The sequence below is a fragment of the Thamnophis sirtalis genome, unplaced genomic scaffold, assembly GCF_051295495.1.
Source record: "Thamnophis sirtalis isolate CommonGarterSnake01/CBP01778 unplaced genomic scaffold, rThaSir2_p1.2 scaffold_1, whole genome shotgun sequence".
Taxonomy (NCBI): Eukaryota; Metazoa; Chordata; class Lepidosauria; order Squamata; family Natricidae; genus Thamnophis; species Thamnophis sirtalis.
The window spans coordinates 171,360,727-171,378,910 of record NW_028261381.1 but is presented as its reverse complement, the minus strand read 5'-3'; the positions used below and the strand labels follow the sequence as shown (position 1 = coordinate 171,378,910).

General features: G+C 45.0%; 1 protein-coding gene across 3 annotated transcripts in view; it reads right to left on the bottom strand.

Annotated features, from left to right (window-relative positions):
- The window catches only part of SBNO2 (strawberry notch homolog 2), a 148,933-nt gene that overhangs the window by 58,932 nt on the left and 71,817 nt on the right, over positions 1-18,184 (bottom strand). Inside the window, exon 1 of one of the 3 annotated variants that reach the window (XM_087703297.1) lies at positions 13,500-13,881. The exons of the other annotated variants lie outside the window; for them this stretch is intronic. Coding sequence (XP_087559423.1) covers positions 13,500-13,544 — 45 coding nt within the window. The 5' untranslated portion in view covers positions 13,545-13,881. Of the gene's footprint in view, positions 1-13,499; positions 13,882-18,184 lie in introns of those variants that run through there. 3 annotated transcript variants of the gene reach the window in all.

Here is an 18,184-nt window from a genome sequence, read left to right as displayed (position 1 = left end):
CGGTAGAACCGGTTTGTCAAATCTACCAAACCGGTTAGAAGAGGTTCCACCAGTGGACCCGGAAAGCAGGCCACACCTACAGAAGAGGTTCCAAAAATTTTTGGTCCTTGGATATGATTATTCTACACTATCATGCTCCTATTTATAAAACTCAGTGCCTCTGTGAAAGGTAAGGATGACTACTGCGTTTGTGGTGCAATCAGAACATTGCGTGTGTTGAAGTTGTTTTAACGCAAACCAAAGATGCCTTTTAAAAAACAAGTTTACATCATATTCTGATGCATGCCAGTGTTGTGTGTGAGGTAATTTGAGGTGGTTCTGACAAGTGTCGTCAGCATCTTCATATCCGGGGCGGCAAGCCACTCCCATCCGGTCACATGGGCAGCAAGCCACTCCCACAAAAGAGGCCACACCCACAGAGTAGGTTTGAACAATTTTTGAAACTCATCACTGGTATGTATGTCTGTATGTATGTATGTATTTATTGTGTCATTGTGTCACAACCCCTGGTATGCCCAAATATGGGAGGGAGCATATATACACATACATACATACGTGTTGTGTTTGTGCTGATAAATAAATAAAGGGAGACTAGTATAGATCTATTTCAAGCTATTTAGCTCTCATCAGCTAGCCATACCCTTACTGGGATTCGAACCTGTGCTGTATTACATCTTAGGCAGATGTCTTAACCATTAAGCTTAACCATGTAATACAGCACAGGTTCAAATCCCAGTAAGGGTATGGTTAGCTGATGAGAGCTAAATAGCTTGAAATAGATCTATACTAGTCTCCCTTTATTTATTTATTAGCACAAATACAACACAAATGTAACAAAGGCAACAGTAAAAATATTGGGTTTCTGTCGTGATGGTCTCTTGTGATGAGCCGATGGACAGAGAATGGAAGCAGTTAGCTTCCTCCCATAATTGGGGCATACCAGGGGTTGTGACACTAAATAAATAAATAAATAAATAAATAAATAAATAAATAAATAAATAAATAAATAAATACATACATACATACATACATACATACATACATACATACATACACACACACACACACACACACACACACACACACACACACACACATATACATAGAAATATGTGTGTGTGTGTGTGTGTGTGTATGTAATACCAGTATATATCCGTGATGGTGCCATGATTAGAATGCAGTATTGCAGGCAAATTCTGCTGACTGCCAGGAGTTCGATCCTGACCGGCTCAAGGTTGACTCAACCTTCCATCCTTCTTGAGGTCAGTAAAATGAGGAGCCAGACTGTTAGGAGCAAGAGGCTAACTCTGTAAACCTCTTAGAGAGGACTGTAAACCACTGTGAAGCGGTATATAAGTCTTAAGTGCTATTGCTATCATCTATCTATCCATCCATCCATCCATCCATCTTCAGCCTATCTACAATCTCTCTCTCTTTTCCTCTCTCTCTCAAGAGCCCTGGTAGAGCAGTGGTTAGAATGCCAGGAGTTGGATTCTGACCGGCTCAAGGTTGACACAGCCTTTTGTCCTTCCAAGGTGGTTAAAATGAGGACCCAGATTGTTGGGGGCAAGAGGCTGACTCTGTAAACTGGTTATAGAGCGCTGTAAAGCACTATGAAGCGGTATATAAGTCTTAAGTGCTATTGGTATTGCATATATTTCTAATGGTTTGCAGTCTCCCAGGGTGATGTGATTATCATTTGTGACTTTCCCAGCTGGTTTCCGACAAGCAAAGACAATGGAGGGAAAGCCAGATTCATTGAATGACAATGTTGTTCACTTAACAACTGCAGTGATTTGGCAAAATGGTCATAAAAATCGGGCGTGACTCCCTTGGTAACATCTTGCTTATGAATGGAAATTCCCATCCCAATTGTAGTTGTAAGTTGAGGGCGAAGCTGTAGTGTTTTTCATCGGCTTTCCAATCCTCTCTAATATCTTGTCAAACAACCTGTGATGATGCTTAAAGTATAGTTAGTTCTCCACTTATGACCTCAACTGAGGCCAAAATTTCTGCTGCTAAGTGAGACATTTGTTAAGTGACTTTTCCCCCCCATTTTACGACTTTTCTTGACACAGTCCTTGAGTGAATGACTGCAGTTGTTCAGTTAGTAACAAAGTTGATTCTGGTTTCCCCATTGACTTTGCTTGTGAGAAGATCACAAGATATGATCATATGATCACGGAACTCTGCAACCGTCATAAATATAAGTCAGGGGTCCTTGGTGGAAGCTCAGAGAACACCAAGGAAACCTTATTTCAACCCAAGAACTATAAATATTCTCCTTTATTGATACCGAATATGAGTCAGTTACAAGGACCTCAATTTTGACTGTGATCATGGGGGGGGTGCTACAATCGTCGTAAATGTGAAAAACAGTCGTAAGTCACTTTTTACGGAGCTGTTGTAACTTCAAGCAGTCATTAAACAAATTGTTGTGAATACAGGTACTCCTCAACTTACAATAGTTCATTTAGTGACCATTTGAAGTTACGATGGTACTGAAAAAAAGTAACTTATGACCGTTTTTCACACTTATGATGGTTGTAGCACACCCATGATCTCGTAATCAAAATTCAGACGTAGGGATATGATTAAGAAATAGGGAGAAAGTAGTGAGATATAAGGTGGGAAATGTAGTTAGGATAGGTTAGCGAAGGAAAGGGAATAAGAAATGAAATCAAGCTAATTGGGTTTGCGGGAATACCATCCCAAGAAATATAAATTGAGAGCTGAAAAGAGACAATCACAGCAACAGAAAAAGAAAGGAGGAGAGGAGGAGAGGAGAAGAGAGGAAGAGGAAGAGGAGGGAAGGAAGAAAGAGGAAAGGAGAGGAAGGCTAGAAGGGAAGGGAAGGGAAGGAGAGAGGGTAGGAAGGGGAAGAGGAAGAGAGGAGTAGGGGAGAGGTAAGGGAAGAAGGAAAGGAGAGGAGGAAGGAAGTAGAGAAGGGAGAGAAAGGAAGAGAGGAGAAAAGATGAGAGGAAGAGGAGGGAAGGAAGAAAGAGGAGAGGAAGGCTGGAAGGGAAGGGAAGAGAAGGAGAGAGGGTAGGAAGGGGAAGAGGAAGAGAGGAGTAGGGGAGAGGTAAGGGAAGAAGGGAAGGAGAGAAGGAAGAAAGTAGAGAAGGGAGGGAGGGAGAAAAGAAAAGGAAAAATAAGCTGGTGTTAAAATAGGTGTATGGGATGGTAAACGAAGCAACCCAGAACGTATATTCTAACCTTTTATATGGAATAATAAATGTATAAGAATGACAAATGTAAAGAACAACAACTATGTGAATGTAAACCTATAATTGTATATAAGAGAATAAAAAATAAAAAAAAATAAAAAGAAATATAGAGAAATTAGGAGAACAACGAAAGGTAATTATCATTCCTGGGTATTAAACTGAACACATTCCATTCATGCAGTTCATCCCTAACAAAGCCATAAATTGCAAATGGTATGTGAGTAAAGGTTATTGATTGTTCCACAGATAAGGAAACACAAATTTCGGATGTGGCACAAAGCTGAATTCCACATCCGATTTAGTTTTTTATGGGGTTACTCATGAGGTGGAAACATACTCCCAGAATTTATTTATTTATTTATTTATTTATTTATTAAATTTATTTATTAAATTTATTCACTGCCCATTTTACGGTCTCGTGACTCTGGGCAGCTTACAATAAAACAATATTATAAAAGAATTAAAACGGTAAGGTAGTAAATGCACATTAAAATGCACAAAGAAATAGCGAACATGGTAGATGGGAGGGATATACAATAGAGAGGAGGTGGGATCTTCTCATCTACTAACCAATCCCAAGATGACCTACGCCCCCCACACACCCCGTCCGGGCTTCAGGCCAATCAGAAGAGCCAGGTTTTAAGGCCTTTACGAAAGGTCGAAAAGATGCGGAGTTTAATTATTTGTTTTTAGTTAAATTTGACTTATTTAGTTAGGACTAATTTAATTTAATTAGTGATTCTTCCAAAGAAGGAATGAGAGAAGAATTTTGATGGAAAGCGTGGAAAACCCTTATAAAAAAATAACAAACACGATGCCAATTTGGTATATTTTCAAGGGATTTATAATTCAGTGAAAGTAAGATTATTCATATTTTTAGTGATCTATGCTGCCCTGGGTTGTGTGCTGAATATGTAGCTATATAAATTCACAATGTACAAAACATATAAATGGAATAAATAAATAAATAAATACTCCATTTACAAATAAATACTGTAATAAATAAATGCTGTATTCCCTCTTTTATTGAGGATCCTTCTGGAGCAAGCAAATACTAACACTGCAAATCTCTGACATTTTCCTCCTGCTATAAGAAGTGCTAATCAACTTCAACAACTTTAGGAAGTGTGGATTTCAATTCCCAGGATTCCCCAATCAGGAAGGCTAACTGGGGGATTCTGGGAGCTGTAGTCCACTCATATTAAAGTTACTGAGGTTGACAAACACTGTTCTGTTGTTCTGTTGTTGTTGTTATTGTTGTTGTTAGTTCTACTGTTTTAATGAATGTTAAGAAAGCCAATTTGGGGTAATGGTTAAGGCACCATGCTAGAAACTGGGAGACTGTGAGTTCTAGTCCTGCCATAGGCATGAAAGGCTGCTAGGTCATTCACCAGGAGACTGTGAGTGCTAATCTGGTCTTAGACGTGAAAACCAGTAGGGTAACTTTGCACCAATCACCAGGAGACTGGGAGTTCTAGTCCTGTCTTAGACATGAAAACCAGTTGGGTGATTTTGCACCAATCACCAGGAGACTGGGAGTTCTAGTCCCGTCTTAGACATGAAAACCAGTTGGACGATTTTGCACCAATCCCAAAGACTGGGAGTTCTAGTCCTGTCTTAGACATGAATCACCAGTTGGGTGATTTTGCACCAATCACCAGGAGACTGGGAGTTCTAGTCCTGTCTTAGACATGAATCACCAGTTGGGTGATTTTGCACCAATCACCAGGAGACTGGGAGTTCTAGTCCTGTCTAAGACATGAAAACCAGTTGGGTGATTTTGCACCAATCACCAGGAGACTGGGAGTTCTAGTCCTGTCTAAGACATGAAAACCAGTTGGGTGCGTTTGCACCAATCACCAGGAGACACTGAGCTCCAGTCCTGCCTTAGACATGAAAACCAGTTGAGTGATTTTGCACCAATCACCAGGAGACTGGGAGTTCTAGTCCTGTCTTAGACAGGAAAACCAGTTGGATGATTTTGCACCAATCACCAGGAGACACTGAGCTCCAGTCCTGCCCTTAGCCATGAAGCTGGAGATGACCTTGAGCCAGTCAGTCTCCCTCAGCCCTGAGCAGGAGGCAATGGTAAAGCACTTTTAAAACACCTTTCCAAGAAACCAGAAGGGACTTCTCCGAGAATCGGGAACGACTGAGCGGGGAAAAAACCATCCATGTTAACTGTTCAGTCTCACACGTGGGGAATTGTAAAGGTTAAAATTACAAATAAATTCAAAAAATGAATTTGGATAGCCTTGGTGGAAGGTTCATTCAAGGCAGGAGGATGGGTGAAGACATTTTTAAAAAACGCAAACAGGAAGACAGTGCGCGATTTCTGGCAAGCGATGATATTTGTGGAAACGTAAAGCTAAAATGGTTAAGTTTAACAGCGCGCTATTGCCAATTTTGTTTTTATTGAAAGAAGAGTTGGATATGCCAGGATAAATATAAAATAACATGAATGCGAACAGGCTAAAATGAGAAGACGTTGGCTAAAATAAAAATAAATCAATGGATGTAGATACGAAGTGTCTGCCATGAAAGAATTGGGTCCAATTTCAGGTTACTGATGATAAGAGCCTAAAAAACTGGAGGTGAATACAGCGCATGGCAAATTTAGCTATATTTCCTTATCTTTTTCTTGTGGGATAATTTGGCTTGCTCTTTTCTACTTTTCCTTAATCAGGGAGAGAAACAACCTAAAACTGAGGAGAAACTGCCTGACAGTGAGGAATAATTAATCAGTGGAACAAATTGCCTCCAGAAATTGTGAATTCTCCAACACTGGAAGTCTTTAAGAAGATGTTGGATCACCATTTGTCTGGAACGGTATAGGGTTTCCTGCCATTCAGGGGGTTGGACTAGAAGACCTCCAAGGTCCCTTACAACTCTGTTATTCTATTCCTATTCCTATTCCTATTCTATTCTAATAAAGTGTTGTACCTTATGATTCTTGATGAATGCATCTTTTTATGTACACCGAGAGGATATGCACCAAAGACAAATTCCTTTTGTGTCCAATCACACTTGGCCAATGAAGAATTCTATTCTATTCTATTCCTTCCCTTTCCCTATCCCATTCTATTCCTTGTGGCTTGGCATCCTGTTCCTTACTCCCAAATAGGAATAGGGTAATGGCTATGAATGGGGTATACAAGTAGTCCTCAATTTACAACTATTTATTTTGTGAACGTTCGAAGTTACAACAGCACTTAACTATCATTGCAGCATCCCCATGGCCATGTGATTAAAATTTGAACGTTCGGCAATTGGCTGATATGACGATTGCAGCGTTCTTTGGGCCACATGATCCCCTTTTGCGTCCTTCTGACCTGCAAAAGTCAATGCGGAAGCCAGATCCACTTCACAACCACGTTACTAACTTAAAAGCTGCAGTGATTCAACAACAAGAAAGGTCGTAGAATAAGGCAAAATTCACTGAACCAATGTCTCGCTTGGCTAGAGCAATGTTGGGGTCAACTATGGTTGTAAGCCGAGGACTATCTGTCATAAGGGTGGGATAAATAAATAATAAATAATATAAATAATAAACAAACAATTCTCCTGTCATAAGGTGGAATCAATCAATCAATAAATCCTATTGTGCTTAATACAATACAATACTATAGCAGGGTTGGAAGGGACTTTGGAGGTCTTCTAGTCCAACCCCCTGCCTAGGCCGGAAACCCTATACCATTCCAGACAAATGGCTATCCAACATCTTCTTAAAGACTTCCAGTTGTTGGGGCATTCACAACTTCTAGAGGCAAGTTGTTCCATGGATTAATTGTTTTAATGTCAGGAAATTTCTCCTTAATTCTAAATTGCTTCTCTCCTTGATTAGTTTCCACCCATTGCTTCTTGTTCTACCCTCAGGTGCCTTGGAGAATAGTTTGACTCCCTCTTCTTTGTGGCAACCCATGAGATATTGGAAGACTGCTATCATGTCTCCCCTAGTCCTTCTTTCTATTAAACTAGACATACCCAGTTCCTGCAACTGTTCTTCATATGTTTTAGTCTCCAGTCCCCTAATTATCTTTGTTGCTCTTCTCTGCACTCTTTCTAGAGTCTCCACATCTTTTCTACATCGTGGTGACCAAAACTGCCAAGGTGGCGCAGTGGTTAAATGCAGCACTGCAGGCTACTGCTAGATCAGCAGGTCAGCGGTTCAAATCTCACCGGCTCAGGGTTGACTCAGCCTTCCATCCTTCCGAGGTGGGTAAACTGAGGACCCAGATTGTTGGGGGGCAATATGCTGACTCTCTGTAAACCGCTTAGAGAGGCCTGAAAGGCCTATGAAGCGGTATATAAGTATTTAGGTATTTAGGTATTTATTGGGATTTATATGCCGCCCTTTTCCCTGAGGGGACTCAGGGCGGCTTACAACCACAAGGAAGGGGAGGTGCAAGGTCAAAACAAAACAATATGTGAACAACAGAAAAGTAATAAAAACCCAACTTTCATTCAACAGTCAAACACTCGGGCGGGTAATTAGGAGCCTATCCCCAGGCCTGCTGGGAGAGCCAGATCTTGAGGGCTGCGCGGAAGGTCTGGATAGTGGTGAGGGTGCGGATCTCCATGGGGAGCTCGTTCCACAGGGTCGGGGCAGCAACAGAAAAGGCTCTCCTCCGCGTAGTCGCCAGTCGGTATTGACTGGCGGATGGAATTCGGAGGAGGCCCAGTCTGTGCGATCTAATTGGTCGATTTAGGGAGGTAATCGGCAGAAGGCGGTCTCTCAAGTACCCAGATCCACTACCATGGAGTGCTTTAAAGATGGTCATCAGTATCCTGAAGCGCACCCGGAGACCAACAGGTAGCCAGTGCAGCTCGCGGAGGACAGGTGTAACGTGGGCGAACCGTGGTGCGCCCACTATCACTCGCGCGGCTGCATTTTGGACTAACTGTAGTCGCCGGATGCGCTTCAGGGGCAACCCCATGTAGAGCCCATTGCAGTATTCCAGTCTAGAGATCACAAGGGCTCGAGTGACTGCTGTGAGAGCCCCCCGATCTAAGTAGGGCCGCAACTGGCGGACCAGGCGAACCTGGGCAAATGCCCCCCTGGTCACAGCCGACAGCTGGTGATCAAAAGTCAGCTGTGGATCCAGGAGGACTCCTAAGTTGCGGACCCTATCTGAGGGGTATAGAATTTGACCCCCCAGTCTAAGCGTTGGTGTGTTAGCCAAATTATTGGGGGGGAAACACAACAGCCACTCGGTCTTATCCGGGTTGAGTACCAGTTTGTTAGCACTCATCCAGTTCCTAACGGCCTCCAGACCCTGGTTCATCACGTCCACCGCTTCATTGAGTTGGCACGGGGCGGACAGATACAATTGTGTATCGTCCGCATATTGGTGGTATTTTATCCCGTGCCTCCGAATGATCTCGCCCAGCGGTTTCATGTATATGTTAAATAGTAGGGGTGATAGGACCGAACCCTGGGGTACCCCACATGTTAGGGGCCTCAGGGACGATCTCTGCCCCCCAACTAACACCGACTGCGACCTGTCCGAGAGGTAGGAGGAGAACCACCGTAGAACAGTGCCTCCCACTCCCACCTCCCGCAGTCGTCGCAGAAGGATACCATGGTCGATGGTATCGAAAGCCGCTGAGAGGTCCAGGAGAACCAGGATGGACGCATAGCCTCCATCTCTGGCCCTCCAGAGATCATCGGTCAATGCGACCAAAGCGGTTTCTGTGCTGTAACCAGGCCTGAAGCCGGACTGGAAGGGGTCAAGATAACTAGCTTCCTCCAAGGCCCGTTGAAGCTGAAAGGCCACCACCTTCTCAACAACCTTCCCGATAAAGGGAAGGTTGGAGACAGGACGAAAGTTATTTAAAATGGCTGGATCTAACGATGGCTTCTTCAGGAGGGGTCTCACCACCGCCGTTTTAAGTACGGCGGGGAAGTGCCCCTCCCGAAGGGAGGCGGTGACAACCGCCTGGATCCAGCCATGTGTCACCTCCCTGCTGTTAGCCACCAGCCAGGAGGGACACGGGTCCAGAATACAAGTGGAGGCACTTACAGCTCGAATGGCCTTGTCCACATCCCCTGAGGCAACTTCCTGGAACTCAACCCAGAGCTGATGTAACAGATGATCCTCCTGCGTCTCAGCTGGATCTACTGCGGTGGAGTCCAGGTCCGATCGAAGCCGAGCTACTTTGTCCGCCAAGAATTGAGCATAATCCTCAGCCCTACCCTGCAAGGGGTTTCCCGCCTCCCTCCTATTAAGGAGGGAGCGGGTTATCCTGAACAGGGCGGCTGGGCGTGACTCGGCGGACGCAACCAAGGAAGAAATATATGATCTTTTCGCAGCTCTTAATGCTCGGACATAGTCCTTGGTGCAGGTAGTTAAGAGTGCTCGGCTTGCCTCGGACCTATCGGACCTCCACTGGTGCTCTAGGCATCTCCTCCGGCGTTTCTTCTCCCGGAGTTCCTCGGTGAACCAGGGAACTCTCCGGGATCCACTGACCCGGAGGGGCCGTAGTGGCGCAATCCGGTCGAGAGACTCCGACGCCGCCGAGTACCAGGCGGCAGCCAGAGTCTCCGCCGAACTGTGGGCGAGGGTATCAGGAATAACCCCAAGCTCCGTCTGGAACCTCAGAGGATCCATAAGTCGCCTGGGGCGGAACCACCTGGTCGGTTCCTCCTCCCTACGGTGGGGGTTTGGCTACTGCTATTGCTATTGCTATTGCTACTGAACGCCGTATTCCAAGTGTGGCCTTACCAAGGCATTATAAAGTGGTATTAACACTTCATGTGATCTTGATTCTATCCCTCTGTTTATGCAGCCTAGAACTGTGTTGGCTTTTTTGGCAGCTGCTGCACACAGCTGGCTCATATTTAAATGGTTGTCCATTAAGACTCCAAGATCCCTCTCACAGTTACTACTGTCGAGCAAGGTACCACCTACACTGTACCTGTGCATTTCATTTTTCTTGCCTAAATGTAGAACCTTACTCTTTTCGCTGTCGAATTTCATTTTATTAGATAGTGCCCAATGTTCAAGTTTGTCAAGATCCTTCTGTATCTTCAGCCTGTCTTCTGGAGTGTTGGCTATTCCTGCCAGCTTGATATCATCTGCAAATTTGATGAGTTCCCCATTTATTCCCTCATCCAAATCATTGATGAAGATGTTGAAGAGTACTGGGCCCAAAACAGAGCCTTGGTTTACTCCACTGCATACTTCCCTCCATGAAGATGCAGTTCCATTGAGGACTACACGTTGAGTGCGGTTGGTCAGCCAGTTACGAATCCATCTGGTGGTGATGCTGTCTAACCCACATTCTTCTACTTTATCTAGTAGTAGGTTATGGTCTACCTTATCAAATGCCTTACTGAAGTCCAAGTAAACTATATCAACGGCATTCCTCTGCTTCACTAATTTTGTAATTTAAGACGCTAGTGATGTAGAAAGCACTACATACTGCATACTCCAGGGATAGCTAATTTTTTGTCATTGCGTCTATAATGTAATGCATACGTGACCTCCCCTGCGCAACCCCCACCCCCGCATATGCACATGCACTCCCCTCCGTGCATGCATGCGCAAACCCCACACATCCCATTTTGGGGCTAGTGAGACCAAAAATGGGCCCCGCAGGGGGGTGCACACCCTCCCACATGTGACCCCCCGTTCCCATGCACATGACACAAAAATCAGCTGGTTGGCGGGAGGCGCATGAGCTGTTGACTTCAGCTAGGGCGACAACTCACGTGCCCGCAGAGACGGCTCTGTGTGCCACCTGTGGCATAGACTCGCCATCACGGGTATACGCCATTGCATGTAATACGTGAACTGCAAGAAACCCTCACCAAAAGCATCTTAACAATGAATTCACATGGAATTAACCCTTCTTGGCACTGCTTTCCAAGAACAAAGCGGTCGCTAGTCACAGCAAGAACATCTTCATCGGATGCCCCAGGTTGAAAAAACAAGAACTAGGAGGAAAAATGAGGAAAGAGGGCATTTTGGGGAAGTGGGGAAAAGGGGCTGGGTTTTAAATCCTTCCTTGAAAAGTGTGGGCTGGCTGCTTCCCACTCCGGACAACTTCCTAAATTTTCCCATCCCAGACAACTGACAAAGCTTGTCAGTGCAAAACACTGTAGAAGAAACTTGGTCCGGGCACGGCAAGTTTATTGGCTAAAAATTCAGGGGCGCCTATGAAAATTCAGAGGCGCTGTCTGCCAAAAAATCGGTGAGCAAATTGGAGACTTGTAGTTAAACTAGGGAAGACGTTGAGGTGGGAAAAGACACATTTCCATCAACGCTGCCAAGTCCTTTTCGGAGCTTTGGTGGCCGAGCCAAATGACTGAAATAATTTCATATTAGGAGATCTTAGCTAAAGACATTCTTTCCGATGCAAGTTGCATGTTTCACAGAGATCAAGGCCACCACCTGTTTCAAGGGATTTAAGAAAGACGCAGGGTGGAGATCAACATTCAAAAGCAAATTAGTACGGCCGTGGCTGAGCTGTACTTCCAACCCATGCTAGAAACTTAACAATACTTGTGTGCTGCTCCTGGGCAGAGAAGAAGCTTCAAGCAGCTATTAAACATAATCACCTTTATTCTGTTAATTATATAAACCTCCAGGGAACCAAAAATAAATACAAATGAAGCATGCCTTTTGATCGTGCCTTTCTCCTCCTCCAGATCCAAGTAATTTAAGCCCTGCATCGTTTTAATAGACCTTTAATCCAAGTTAGCCTAAATTAAGAGGAGTGGCGTCTCTGCTCAACTTTCTTTTTAATCGGCTTTCCCTAAAACCATCTTTAACCCTTCTAACTGGAAGACAGAATAATCCATCGGCTAATTCATCTGCTTTTGGTTTACGCTGCTTATTTTATTTTTTTAACAAAAAGAGAGACCTTCCAAGGGATGCTTTCAACTCAGGATTTCTTAACTTTTTCCTCATCATGCAACCCCCTTTAAATGCCTTTTGTGGCCACGGACCCCCAAGATTTAAGTCAAAATTTTAAGCACCGGAATTAACAATTTGCAACCCTCCTGTGACATTGAATCCCCCCAGGGATCAGCAAATTCGAGACTGAGAACCACTGCTTTAACTACTATTTCGAGATCAAAATCTTTCTGCCCAATTTATATAGTTCTCGTCCTTTTTATCCAATGAGATCCTATTTTATTCTCACGACAGTCTTGTAAGGCGGAGCAGGCTAAGAGGTAGGGATAAAACAAGGATTGGTGTCCAGTTTTGTTTTTTTTATGACACCCAATTGCATGAAATGTCACTAGGGTTCTGCATTATTTCAGTCAGAGTTTTGGTACGAATATAAAATGGTGCTCTAGATATAAGCAGACCCCACTAATCTACAGCAGGGAATTAAAAGGCGAATAATTTATTGGCATCACACCTTTCGTTCGCTGATGGCATGCAAAGAGAAATATTAAAAAAAAACAACTCTAAGGCAGCAATGTTTAGCAACTGATCTGAATATATACCGATTTTATGTAGGCAAGAGTTTGAAAGAAAGCCAAACTGAAGCTGAGGGTATTTTTACAACCTTTCTCATTTCAAATCATTCCGATTTCTTGACTAAGCTTCCTCCTCTACCCATCCCACATGGAAAAACTTTTGAGGAGTCCCTGCAATTTTGGGGGAGAAGACCTTATCTAAACCCATGGAAGGCAGAGAAGCAAACTTCACACCACACACACTTTCGTGCCTTTTTCCTGATGCAGAGTTTCACTTAATCCTAGCTCCAGGGGGGGAAAAATATTTCAGGAAACAAACCAAACTTGGTTTTCCTGTCTAATGCATCTTTTTCTTTTTTATGTACACCGAGAGCCTATGCACCAAAGACAAATTCCTTGTGTGCCCAATTACACTTGGCCAATAAAGAATTCTATTCTATATATTTTTTTCAGAACCAAAAAGCCAAATGTTCTTCCCGGAGACTTTTTTTTTAACCAAATAAAACCACTGGAGGGGAAAAAACCGCTGTGCAGAAAACTCTCCCTGTCTTTTCCTTCAAACAAATGCCCATCGATGCTTCCTCTCCTGCAAAGCACCGGAGACCTTGGCCAAGGGGCAAGGCAACCTAACCTGCCATTTGCCAAGTGAGTGGAGAATTCAGAGCTTCTGAACGGCCCCCTTCACCACCTGCCCACCATCACCTCCGTTTCCCCTCCAACCTACCCCTCCTCTTCTAAGGAAAGGAAACCCCCCACCCACCCCCCAAAAAAAGACATGTGCGCACACATTCCACGGTCAGCCTCCTTCCTTCAACGGGGAGGGTTGGGAAAAAAATTACCTTGAAGAGCGAAGCGTACTTGAGCCAAAATTGCACCTGGGACATGTTAAGCCAGCGTGCAGCGAAACCCGACACAGGCTGGACTCCGGCAGGGTGGCTAAGCGGACGTTTCCTAGCGTGGAAGTTGGCAAGGCTAGACTCATGACAGCTCGCGTGTCAGGGTCCAGCCCAGAAAGAGCCACGGAGCCTGAAGATCTGGCATGAACTTCGAAAAAGAGAGGAGAGACACACACCAAGAATGGGGTCTTTTAGGTGGGGAGACGGAGGAGGGAGATGGTAGCGGAGGAGAAAGGAGAGAAGACCGTAACGTCAAGCGAGATTGGGAGAAAAGCCAGCTCTTTTCTCTCCCTACCACTAAAAGAGAAAAGGAGAAGAAGCACGAAGCGAATTCTCTTGCTGGTAGTGATTGGTTTAGTCATCAAGGGGACGGGCGCTTTCTTCCTCTAAGCCCTGCCCGCCTGATTTTCAGGAAATAAAGCCTGCTTGGTAAGTCAGTGAAATTACTGGCAATGAGCACAGAATTACTGTACTGCTGTGTAATTTAAACCACAGAGTCAGTGTAAACACGGCAGATATGCACCCAAGGGCTGGAAGTAAAAAAAAAAAGAAAAAAGAAGAAGAGGACGACGGTGGGGAGCAAGAAAGTTTATCTCCACCAGCTCCAATCTCAGCTGCTCCCTTTTCTCTCTCCCTCTGGAGTTCTCGGTTTCCTAAAGTTTGGGGTTTTGTCCTGTTCCCTCCCCCCCCTTTTATTTGGTGCAGACATTTCCCCCCACCCCCCAGCAAACTAGCACCAAAGGTTAAAATTAGAAGGGTCACGAGGCTTCGCCGAAAAGCTGACCGAAAAAGAAACCAGCCTAAAAAAAACACCACGAGGTGCAGAATTCAAAACCGTGTCATGTGAAGCTGGGAGTCCCTCGCACCCCGAAGGGAGCTAGCTTTGTGCCCTGACCTGAATTAACCTGAGTTTGGAGTCATCGGCGAACCTAAAATGGAACAAAGGAAATGCGGAGGGGGCGGAGGGGGGGGAGGGGGGGGAGGAAGACAAAAGTGTGTAGTTTGTGATTAATGGTTCCAATAACTTGCAGAAGTGATGGGGCATCGTTTGCATAAACCACGAACGTGTGCAAACAAATTGCTCGGCTTCGGCAACTGGGGACTTCAATTCCCAGAATTCCCCAGCCAATAAAAGGCTGACTAGGGAATTCTGGGAGTTGAAGTTCCACAGGTCTTGAAGTGGTTAAGGTTGAATGGGGCAATACATTTTTTTTTAAAGGAACTAGCTGATAACCCTGGGTTGCCCAGGTTTTTATTTATAGGGGGAAAATGTCCGGAACAAACGTAATTTCTAATGTTAGATTTTTTCCCCTTATCAGGAGGAGCCCCCTTGTGCAGTACTGTGAAACCGTTACCATGGCAACTCCACTGGCTGTACAGTAGAAGTCAGTTTGTGGCAATACAGTAGAAGCCATTTTAAGGCATAACAAGCTGCATCTTTTAAGGCATAACAGGCTGCATCAAAGAGCCGAGGTGGCGCAGTGGTTAAATGCAGCACTGCAGGCTACTGCTAGATCAGCAGTTCAGCGGTTCAAATCTCACCGGCTCAGGGTTGACTCAGCCTTCCATCCTTCCGAGGTGGGTAAAATGAGGACCCAGATTGTTGGGGGCAATATGCTGACTCTCTGTAAACCGCTTAGAGAGGGCTGAAAGCCCTATGAAGCGGTATATAAGTCCACTGCTATTGCTATTGCTATCTTAACAGAACACACACCCTGAGGGATGTTAGGGGTTTCTTACCCCCCACAGTAATTTTCTCCAGAGAGTAAGTCATCTGTGTACCAAATTTGGATGAAATTGCTTGAGGTGTTCCAGAGTTAAGCTGGAAAACACACACACACACACACAAACACACACACAAACACACACACAGAGCCATTTAGGTAGGTAGGTAGGTAGGTAGGTAGGTAGGTAGGTAGGTAGGTAGGTAGGTAGGTAGGTAGATAGATAGATAGATAGATAGATAGATAGATAGATAGATAGATAGATAGATAGATAGATAGATAGATAGATAGATAGATAGATAGATAGATAGATAGATAGATAGATAGATGATAGAAGTCAGACTTCTGGAGTTGAATATGGAGCTCCACCACTTTGGGAATAATTCCAGACAAATTACTACTGTTCTGATTTTTAATCAGACAAATGAAAGAAAATTGAGTATGTTACCATATTGACTGCAGGTAGTCCTCGACTTACGGCCAACAATAGAGCCCAACATTTCTGTTGGTAAGTGCAATAATTGTTAAGTGACTTTTGCCCCATTTTGCGACCTTTCTTGCCACCGGTGTTAAGGGAATCATTGCAGATGTTAAGTTAGTCACAAGGTTGTTAAGTGAATCTGGCTTCCCCACTGACTTTGCTTGTCAGAAAGTCGCATGGTCCTGGGATACTGCAACCGTCATAACTACGAGTTGGTTGCCAAGTGTTCAAATTTGTTCCCCGACGACCAAGAGGAGGCTACGTCATCGCGAGTGTGAAAAGGGGTCTTTTTTCACTGCCCTTGTAACTTTGAACTGTTGTCAGTCAAGGACATATTTTCCTTGGAATTTCATTTAACAATACAGGAAAGGAATTTAAATAACCTATTTCGCCTGGGGTCCTATATTGCTTTGGGGGTGTTTATAGTGGGGTGTTGCACAACCTTGGCATGGGATTAACTTCCCTCCTAAAAAGGGATCTTCTAAAAGCAGGATTAACTCTGCAGTGTGTTTAAAGTCGAAAAGCCATCGGCTAGAATCAAAGAGTACATTTTTTTTTAAATAAAACTTTTACAAAAAATGTGAGGATCTTAACAAAAGGGGCTGTTTTGGGTTCCTTGCCTGCCCAATGGCACTTTGGATGCAAAACCATCCGTATCTCTGCAATACTTTCAAACCGGGCTAGAAAAATTCCTGCTCGGACAAACTATTGGATTAGGTATAAACTGCTCTATTTGGGGAGGGTGCAAAATACAGACACTCTATCGTTCAATTTTGGATTTATTCCCAATTATAAACAGGATGCTACCTCCACGTGGTTTCCTCCAGATTTCATAGAATCACAGGAGCAACCTAAGAAGTCATCAAGTTCAACCCCCTATAGCCGTGATGGGGAACCTTTGCCACGCGTGCCACAGGTGGCACGGAGAAACCCTCTCGGCGGGCACGCGAGCCGTCGCCCCCTAGCTCAGCTCCACTGCACATGTGAGCACCCTCCCGGCTGCAGGGAGGCCTCTAGGAACCAAAACTGGGGAGGGGATGTCATGCGCATGCGCGGGAGGGGACCGGGCGGGGAAGAGTGCGTATGCATGGGGGGAGGGAACGCAAGGGGATCATGCGTGCAGGGGGGGCACACAGGGGGGTTGTGCATTATGGGTGAGGGCACAAGCACGGGCTCGGCACGCAACAATAACAACTGGGCATGGGGAGGTGTCGCGCGCATGCATGGGGGGAGTGCAGGGCGAGCATGCGCATGCACAAGGGGGAGCACGAGGGGGTCGTACACACAGGGAGGTTGTGCATTATGGGTACGGGCATGCGCACAGGCTATTGTGTGCACGTGCACACTCTTTCGGCAGGCAACGACAAAACGTTTAGCCGTCCCTGCCCTATAGCAAGCTTTCTCAACTGTAGCAGCTTGAAGGTGGGTGAACTCCCCGAACTGTCCCACCAGCACGCCGGCAGGAGAATTCTGGGAATCAAAGTTCACCCACCTTCCAAGTTGCCAAGATTGAGAAATACTGCCCTACACCAACCTCAAACCGATTCCCATCCAGCGCCTCTTTGAAAAGCTCCAGCAATAAAGAGCCGCTTCTGAACTTTGTGCTTGAAATGGGAAAGAGTGAAAGTTTGATTTTGGCTTTTACTGAGTAGATTGATAGAACTTTACAGAAATGGCTGGTTCATAATTATTTTGTATTTGTTTATTATTTATAGGCCGCCCTTTTCCCTGAGGGGACTCAGGGCGGCTTACAATTTATGGGAGGGGAATACAAGACAAGACATGAGACAGTACATAAGTAAAAATAGAACACAACATTCATTCATCATTCGGGTGGGGACAGATTATAATCTTTATCCCCAGGTCTGACGGGATAGCCAGGTCTTGAGGGCTGTGCGGAAGGTCTGGAGGGTGGTGAGGGTGCGAATCTCCACGGGGAGATCGTTCCAAAGGGTCGGAGCGAAAAGGCTCTCCTCCGCGTAGTTGCCAGTCGACACTGACTGGCAGATGGAACTCGGAGGAGGCCTAATCTGTGTGATCTAATAGGTCGTAGGGAGGTAATTGGCAGGAGGCAGTCTCTCAAGTACTCAGATCCACTACCATGGAGGGCTTTATGGGTGGTAAGTAGCACCTTGAAGCGCACCCGGAGATCAACAGGTAGCCAGCGCAGCTCGCGGAGGATAGGTGTTATATTATTACGAAAAAGAGAAAAAAAGTTCCATCAACGTAGAATGGAGGTTGCTCAGAAGCTGAAATGCACCAAGTGAAGGAGAGGAAGAGTGGGAAACAGAGGAGAGAAGAAAGAGAGGAAGAGAGGGATAGGAGAGAGGGTAAGAGGGGGAAGATGAGGAGGATAAGGAGGAGTGGAATGAAGAGAGAGGAGAAGGAGAAAGGAAGGGGAAGTAGAGTAGAAAAGGATGACG